At 36.8% G+C, this 9,320-nt stretch overlaps 2 protein-coding genes across 2 annotated transcripts; both read right to left on the minus strand.

Annotated features, from left to right (window-relative positions):
• Positions 1 to 325: 325 nt before the first annotated feature.
• On the minus strand, positions 326 to 4,028 carry LOC129922995 (uncharacterized). Its single transcript, XM_056011618.1, has 2 exons — positions 3,866 to 4,028; positions 326 to 981 (listed from the first exon to the last, which is right to left on the minus strand). The coding sequence occupies exons 1-2, from the start codon at positions 3,959 to 3,961 to the stop codon at positions 499 to 501; spliced, it is 579 nt and encodes a 192-aa protein (XP_055867593.1). The 5' UTR covers positions 3,962 to 4,028; the 3' UTR covers positions 326 to 498.
• Positions 4,029 to 5,289: 1,261 nt separating this feature from the next.
• LOC129922705 (uncharacterized) lies at positions 5,290 to 9,178 on the minus strand. Its single transcript, XM_056009639.1, has 3 exons — positions 9,037 to 9,178; positions 6,930 to 7,062; positions 5,290 to 5,477 (listed from the first exon to the last, which is right to left on the minus strand). Exons 1-3 carry the CDS (start codon positions 9,097 to 9,099, stop codon positions 5,290 to 5,292), a joined length of 384 nt encoding a protein of 127 aa, XP_055865614.1. The 5' UTR covers positions 9,100 to 9,178.
• Positions 9,179 to 9,320: the final 142 nt, after the last annotated feature.

Genomic DNA, 9,320 nt, shown 5'->3' on the forward strand with positions numbered 1-9,320 from the left:
TTTAACCCTCACTTCGTAGATTCTCCGACAGAGACTTTTAACTTGATTTGGGAAGACCCGCTTCATAATGCGCCCCGACACATAAACGCACTCATATTTTGATCCCGTTAATTCTAGTAGCGATTTCACATAACCACTCACCCCACACCCTGCCATAAAAAACAATAATTATTCAAAACAAATAATTTAAACAAAAAACAACAACAACAAATACATGAATATAACAAAGTAGCTGATAAAGTTCGTTTTAGTGATAATTTACTGTCTATAGTTGACAGCTAATGAATATCAACATACATTTAATTTTAATTAAAAAGAAGATTATATTTGTTGCATCATATTCTATGATGCCATGCACTTTGTGTGTTAGTTCCTTGGGGAAATCGTAAGGCTTCAGAAAATAACAAATCAAAGGTAAACAGGACAAGTCTTTCGCCATGTAACACCACAGCTGACTAAAGGACACTTATACTAATATAAACCTATTTCTTTTTTTCTTCATTTAAGTCTAGTTTTCCTAAGCCTCACGCTAAATCGTATGATATTCACTAGATCTGGTAGTATTATTAAGATCATGACCGCTGACAAAAAAGTCACACCTGTCATTCCTATCACAAAGGCAGATGTTCTTTTATCGGCAGCAGAGATGTGATTTCTTTTATAAGAGGAGAGCTTGTGATAGTCCACAGTTGGAAACAACTCTACGTGCTCAGTATCTTCTTGTATCATCTGGGTCACGCTATCAGTGGATTTAAAAGTCCATACGTCTGTAGTAGTCGGGACGTCAGTAGTAGCAGACACGTCACTTGGAGCATACGTGGAATCTATAGTGGTGCCTAACAGGCTTGTGGAATTCTGACTGGTGACTTGGCTGGAGAACTCAATGGACACTTGGCTAGTTGACTCGGTTGTTGACTGTTCCTCGCCGCATGACTTTTCGTGCTGACTTCGAATTCTCCGCAAATACTTGTCATGTTGAAACTGTGAAATTATTGTAAAGATTGAAATTGGATTAATTCAAATACTGAGAGATTGTCACAACTTTTGTGTTACAACCAGATGAACTTTTTCAATTAGTTTTTCTATTCAGACAGTTTAAACCATAATTATTAATCTTTCCAATAGTTTAATTAAAGTATAGTTATGTCCATTTTGTAGTGCCGAAAGTTATAAGAGTATGTCTTTACTGTTCTATTTCAGATTCAGTTACTATGTCCATATTGGTGAACTACAGATTCGGATGCTTTGGTCATGTTGTTGTATTTATAGTAATAATATGGCTCCTTTTTGTCTTTGAAGGCAGAGATATAGTAATATATTAATTTATTTTATATTATATACAATTCGAACTTCGTTCTCAGGGGAGCTAATTAAACTTATACCACCACATCTGTCAAGTACTATTTGGTTCCCTTGTTTGATGCCAAGCATAATTAATTACCATTAGCTAATTAACCTATTCGTTATTTTTGTATAGATTCTTGTTTTGTCAGGTACAAGGAAAAATGGTGCAAAATTTCAACTTGATCCGATATTAGGCGTGGGAGAAATAACATGAACAACATTTTTACCAGACAGAGTAAGTTAACATAAGCTTTTTTTTTTTAAAAGGAACAAAGACAAATAAAAAATAAATTTCTGTTGTATTTGTTGTATTTCGATTTGCATATTATATTATGACCAGCGGTTGTTGTTTTTTTAAGAAAGAACATTCTCCTTTCTTAGATAATCATATCATATAAAATATGTGGGCACCGGCTGGAAAGAGGCAGTGTACGCCTCTAATGACATATCTCAGTAGAAAGAACTTGCCTCCCAATACGTCGAACGTTGAAGAAAGATAAACTTTGCTTTAAGTGGGTTCACCAGGGGGAACTGTTTCAATGAAATGCCTCGATAGTCACTCGAGTTATTTGTAGTTATTTCAGTATCTCACACTCTATCTATGCACTTTCCTAATGTTTTATCTCTTGTTATGTATTTAAGATTTATAAAATTGTGTTGGTATTTTCGCTTTATAGTCAAACTCTTTAAACTTTTGTTGATGATTACTACTGTTTTTAGCGGCCCCCGAAAGGGGAAAAAACGCTATTAGTTTTGTGTGAAATGTCTGTCCGTCCGTCCCGTTTAGAACTCGTAAACTAAAAAAGATAGTGAAAATCACAATATCACAATATTTTAGACCATTCAAAGCTCTGATGCAACGGCTACTTTTTTTCTGAAAGCAAAAAATTCTAATTTTTTTAATCACTTAATTGACATTAAGAAAATAATGGATTTTAGGGTAGAGAATAATCGAGTTTGAATTTCTTATACTTGAACAATGCTCAGATAGTATTCCAGAAATGGGGTGTCGGGGGTCAGGGATATCTGATATTGTGTGGATTGTTCTGGAGTAGAGGATACTTGTATCATTTTTAATGTCTCTAGTGGGTTCAATGGTTAGAATGGTTAGGTAGTATGTCTTTGATATTAAATAATATTTCTATTACTATTATTATATGCTTAGGTTAAACACTTTTCAATTGTTTATGATTTAATACTTGTGAATTATGAGAACTTACAAATAAAAACATATTTAAAAAAGGCCACAAAAGAGGCAAGATGGCCCATAAAAGAGGCACATAAAGCCCAAAAAAGAGGCGAAGAAAAGAGGCCTAAGGCCCAAGGATTCCTATGATGATAAAGATAAAATTGAATAGCGCAAATTCTGAGGTTTTCTTTAAAAAAAAATAAAAAATAATAAATAAGAGATTGAGTCTTTTCAAAATAATTACATCAATAATAAGACTTCGGTTAGGCCAAGGGAGTCGCGGTAGCTGAGCGGTAAAGCTCTTGGCTTCCGAACCGTGGATCCCGGGTTCGAATCATGGTGAAGACTGGGATTTTAAACTTCGAATCTTTGGGCGCCTCTGAGTCCACCCAGCTCTAATGGATACCTGACATTAGTTAGGGAAAAGTAAAGGCGGTTGGTCGTTGTGCTGGCTACATGACACCCTCGTTAACCGTAGGCCACAAAAACAAATAAACCTATAGATCACAAGGTCTGATCACATCTGCCCTATAGATCACAAGGTCTGAAAGGGGAACTAGTTAGGCCATGTTCACATCTAACTTTACATTCACTTGCACCTATCCTTTGATCTGCTGGACCGTTGGGGCACTACACAAGATCTGTCAACCTTCTTTCTCCATTCTTATCTCTCATTTGCCTTTGATATAATTTCATTCGGATGTTCTTTCTGAAAATATTGAAGCCTGCCTGGGTGGACCACTTCGGGGGCCGATTTTGAGTTTGTGTTCCCACACAAACTTTCTTTGTAACCTTGTTTTTATTGCCTTAATATTTTTCTTGCTATTGTTTAGTTAGTAATTTTATTTTAGTGTTGATTGTTGTAACAGTTGTTTCTGTTTTATTTCTTTGTTTTGGTTATATTTTAATTTGTTATGTTTTCCCTTATAATGTCCTTTCAGTTTTGTCTATGTTAGCATTGTCGCCAACTAAGATTCCCATACTTACTCAATCTAGTAAGCCGTGAGGTTTAGCATTAACTCTGGGCTAGAGAAAATAAGGAGAAATTACCTTGATGAGGTAAGAAATCATTTAATGAAGTGGGTTTTTTTAGAACAGATTCCACACAGCTAGAGAAGTCGATAATGTTATTCAAATGACAATGTTACACGACTCTCATGTCTCAATGTTACACGACTCTCATGTCTCAATGTTACTCTCATGACAATATTACTGTTATGACAATGACTCACGTGAAAATGTTACTCTCATGACAATATTACTGTTATGACAATCACTCACGTGAAAATGTTACTCTCACAACAATATTACTCACGTGACAATGTTACTCACATGCTCAATATTTGGAGATACCACAATGTCTGAAATACCCAACGGATGACAACATATTGCCGTGTTATCATGAGCTAAAAGATAAGCTCCAAACATTGTTTTGTTGGTTACTTGTATCTGGAGATACGTAACAGAGGTAGGAAGTTGTGTAGTACATCCCAGGTATACACTTCCTGAAATTAGAGACAATTAATATAGATCTAATTCCCCTTTTTAGACCTTTCGATGTATAGGGGCAGATAATTGAACTAATCAATGACGTGAAGAACTGTAAACAATAAAACAATGTGGATGCAGCTTTTAGTGTTTCAAAAGAAATCCTTTGAATAAAGATACAATTTCTGAATAGCTCTATAGCAGTGTCGACCAACATACGACTGGTGGGCCATATCTAGACAGTGACGCACCGCTATCCGGCCCTTCTTTCCACAGTGCCTAATGAAGCCTCAGAGGCTTGATTCAAAAAGCCCGACAATATCTTTGTGTTGATGCAACATGACATTCAGACATGTAAAAGGTTTGGTACCACTTTTGTATAGGCCTAAGGTTTTATTGCAAGTGTCACTCTGTCTGGAAATACTTCGTAGCAATGAATTGAAATGTATGATTATTGCAATGTTTGTAGTTGAAATTTGTTTGTTGGTCACATACATTTTGGAAGCTCATATTGGAAAATTATTATATCAAAGTAAAACTACTGCAGGACAACAGTAATGAAAGCAGCTTTCGACCAGGTATCCTTTCTGATCAGGCTGTGGTTTGATGGATATCTACCTGAGGGATTTGTCGACACGTCTTAGAAGAGGAAGTTGGATAAGGGTATTTACCTCAAATGTATTTATTAATACTGATGTGAGTGTGTGTGTGTGTGTTTATGTGTGTGATCCTTCAGAAATAAAGATTATTCACGTTCTACGTAAGCCCCTCAGAGAGTGCAGGGGATCACGGCGGCAGTAAATCACAGCTGGAAGTGGATCACGTCGGGCAGGGGAGCAGGTTCAAAACCATTGTGACAATCGTCCAGAGCTAATATCATACAATATCACATGACTTGGTAACCAATGTTACATTTTTGATGTAATTAAATACTTATAAATAAATTCAAGGCAGCCCTATTTGTCGGATGCAGAGCTGGGGGGAATCTCATGTCTCATGTTAGAGCTGTCCATGACAAGTGAAGGGTGAGACAAATGTGTTTCTAATGGCTACATTGATGGTATAAAACGTGTAATCTCATTGGTAATTAACTCTATTGGTAAGAGGGAAAGAGACTTTATTTAGTTTGGGTTAGAAATTCTTTAGATCAATTTATGATAATCGGGGATGTTCAGAGAATAAAAGAATTGGGGGGGGGGCTAATTGTCAGTTCGTTCTACATATTGCATTTATCTCATTAACAATAACATTGAATATAATTAAATTAATTAACCATTAACATGTTGGCATGTCCACTGTACTGATGTGTCATTGGTCAGGATGTCCGAGGAGAATCGGATCTCAGCAATGATGTACATGTAGACTGTGTAGACCTCAGAGACCCTGGCCAAACTATACTCATCTCTCCAGACACTGGGTGGAAGCAATGTCGTCACACATAACTCTTGGTGACTGTCTACTTGATAGAAGAATATTTTGTTACCAATGATTACACTAATTAATTACATTAAACAGATACTTCTGACATAACTAACACATTATTTGTAATAACTAGTAACTACAACGACGTTAACAAAATATTATGCTCTAATTGTTATACATTACAATACAATATTTTTTCTTAAGCCTTACCATAGAGTCATATTCATTCAGCCTACTAAATACGTTAAGGCAGAGGCGGAGTGAGGAGGGCAAGGGGGCAAGATGCCCCGGGCACGCCACACGCAGGGAGGTGCCAAAAAATAAAAATTATTGTAGATAATTTAGTCAGCTAATACATTCTAAGGTTATCTGCATAATATTTTATTAAATATTTAATAATAATAATGATCTTCATTGTCCGTAATGAAATGAAAGCGCAAATTGCATGTCGCCACAGTGCAGCGCCATTTGTTATTTATACGCCTATATTCTTATGTGATGTTCATGAAAAATGGGTTGGAGGGCACCAATAAAAGAGCTTGCCCAGGGGACACATTTTACTCTCTACGCCTCTGTATTAAGACGTTGTCTTTGAGGCCAAAAGTTATGAAACGAACATGGATATTATGTATGAATGAAGATCCTTTAGTAACCTATATATCAGGACTTCAGTCATAGAACGACTATGGTTCGTCTTGAACACTTTTTCATGCGACTGTGGAGCCCTATTTTGGAGCCACATTCCCGTCCACATATATTGTTGGTTAAGGTGGCTTTCGCTTTGGTGGTAGAGGGGCCGGCCATTTTTCGTATAGCACGTTTTTCTTCCAGGCCCATGTTTTTCACTGACTGTCCATAGCTTTCTTGGTCACTGTCTCTCCATCTAGTGCGGTCTAGGGCTATGTCTTCCCAACGGTCAGTATCAATGTTCACTGTTTTGAGGTCCCGTTTTATTACATCCTTCAGTGACCTAAAAAATGTATGGTTATGTCAAAAATACTGTTGTAACTCCAGTGGCGGACTGAAAGGGTTAATGTGTGTGCGGCCTACTGATACACACGACTCAGGCCAATCACACAGGTCAACGGCTGTGGAACAAGGTACATTACTGCTTGTAAACGCAAGTAGGAACTGTGTTGTGGTCATGTGACCGAGAGCCTTTAATGTCGAGAGACAATGTGTAAGAAAAGACAGTAGAGTCCAGGACAGCAGAGCAGTAAGGACTGTGGGCTACAAAGTGAGTCCTCGAGAATGTAGCTGTACGAACTAGAGAGACTTGTAGTGTTTAGTTAGGCAGTTCTATTGTACAAGCATTTGAATTCGGTGTATTGGCTTTTGATGTATTTGTCATTAAATCGCCACTTTGTTTATTGAAGCTCTTGTTGTCAAGTTCTTGTGTTAGATGTGCTGTGTTGTGTTTAGCAGTGTTTGCAGAAGGCCTGATAGAGAAGATCGTAACAATACTCTAAATCATTTAAAGACCAACCTGAATGTCTTGAAATGATGAGATAAACATAAAAACTTGTGTTTCCATTGATGTAGTAATATTGGTCGTTGGTTTCATTTGTTTCATATGTGTCGCCTACAGACTCCAGCAGAAAGGAAATATTGGGAGCTGTCTAGAATAAAACATTTCTTTTAACTGTAAAATATAATTAAACATTTATTCAATACTATGAAATTCATTTATATCTCCTCAAAGTAACCCTCAATATAAAAAAAAAAAAATTTAAATATATTATAATACCTAAACGAGTTTAGATAAAACAAGAAATTTCACTTTTGCTTGCATAATTGCCAACTTTTAATCTGTTTTTTAGCGGCGACGCAATTAGTTTTGTGCAAAATGTCTGTCCATCTGTCCGTCAGTCCCGTTTAGATCTCGTAAACTAGAAAAGATATTGAAAATCGGACATCACAATATTTTAGACCATTCAAAGTTCTGATGCAACGGCTACTTTTTTTTTTCTGAAAGCGAAAAATCTAATTTTTAAAATCAGTTATGCAAGCAGTTTTTTAAAGAGAAAAAGCTAATTAGTATGCATTATAAGTTAGACCTAAATTAAAACAAATAGTAATCTTGTAAAGTTCATTTTCGTAAACTTTGTTTTCAGGAATGTTGCAATACTAGTGTAAGAAATTGAGCCTTATCAAAATAATTACATCAATTATAAGACCCAACTTAGACCAGGAGAGGCGAGGTAGCTGAGTGGCAAAGCGCTTGGCTTCCGAAACGGGGGCTCCGGGTTTGAATGCTGGTGAAGACTGGGATTTGCAAATTCGGAATCCTTAGTCGCCCCCACCCAGCTCCAATGGGTACCCGATATTAGTTGGGGAAAAGTAAAGGCGGCTGGTCGTTGTGCTGGCTACATGACACCCTCGTTAACCGTAGGCCACAAAAACATATGAACTTTACATCATCTGCCCTATAGACCACAAGGTCTGAAAGAGGAACTAGTTAGGCCAGGTTCACATCTAACTTTACATTCACTTGCACCTATCCTTTGATCTGCTGGACCGTTGGGGCACTACACAAGATCTGTCAACCTTCTTTCTCCATTCTTATCTCTCATTTGTCTTTGATATAATTTCATTTGGATGTTCTTTCTGAAAATATTGAAGCCTGCCTGGGTGGAACACTTCGGGGGCCGATTTTGAGTTTGTGTTCCCACACAAACTGTCTTTGTAATCTTGTTATAAATCCGTTTTAAAGTTCAATTCAGTCAAGCATCTCCATTATGTCTTGTATACACGTATTTATCGGTTACACCGAAGTAGTGTTAAATTAGATCATATCCGTCGTCAGTTGATTGGGTCCTAGAGACACTGAAATCTGTTTATTTGATAGTGTATGAATTATTTAATCTGTAAAGTTGAAAAGAGACTCAGTGTTGTCAAACAGCGATGATTGAGATGGATACTAAGAGTCACATAGCCAGGTCGTGTCACAAAATTCATCTGCCCAACGGGCCCTTGTGCCTGTTAGAGAAGTTGTGACCGAGCGCTGGACATGTCTTAAGACAAGAGGAAACATATTCCCTGAAGACAGCCAAAATATGGAAGCCTAGACGAGTAAAATGTGAATAGGCCATCTTCTTAGAGCACTACGACGTACCTTCATTAGTCAAATAAAATATAAAAAGTACCCTTTTCAAACCTAGGGCAGAAGGTCATCTGTTTCTGTGGGCCACGGTTAACGACCAACCTTTACTTTCCACGAACTAATGTCATTAGAGAGTCTTCACCAGGATTCGAATCTGGGACCTCAAGGCTTGGGAGCCATGCGCTTTACCATTTGGTAATCGCCCCCCCCCTTTTTTTTCTTTAGTACCTCATTGGCGATTTAAAAGCTAAAGACTTAGAGATGATAAGGTGTAGACGTAGCCCAAGACGATATTGGTGGAGACACTATGCCGCCCTATGCTATAAGCTGGCAGAGCTATGACTTAGTAAGTAAGTTTGTCTAATTATATACGATTACATAAATATTGATTTAAATGATCTATCTAGCTATTGTAACCCTATATAGTTAGAGAGGAATAGTAGGCCTAATACCTGACTCAAATATGAAAGTAAATAAAGCAATTACTTACAATGTTGATGTGAGTCCAATCATAGACAGCTTGACACTTGATTCTGTTCTTAGTGTTCAACATGTCCACGTTCCATGTGGTAAAGATAAAATATTCTTGGCCGATATAGTCAAGTGGTAATGAGACATCCAGGCTAGAGTCAATTGTCTTGTCCTGATTTCAGTGTAACAATTATTAGTTATTAATTAAATTTAAAAAAAAAAAAAACAATATATATATATGTATATATATATTTGTATAGCATACCCATCTTTTACTATTAATTTTTATGAAAAAACGTTTTG

This window comes from Biomphalaria glabrata, chromosome 14 (genome assembly GCF_947242115.1).
Source record: "Biomphalaria glabrata chromosome 14, xgBioGlab47.1, whole genome shotgun sequence".
Lineage (NCBI taxonomy): Eukaryota > Metazoa > Mollusca > Gastropoda > Planorbidae > Biomphalaria > Biomphalaria glabrata.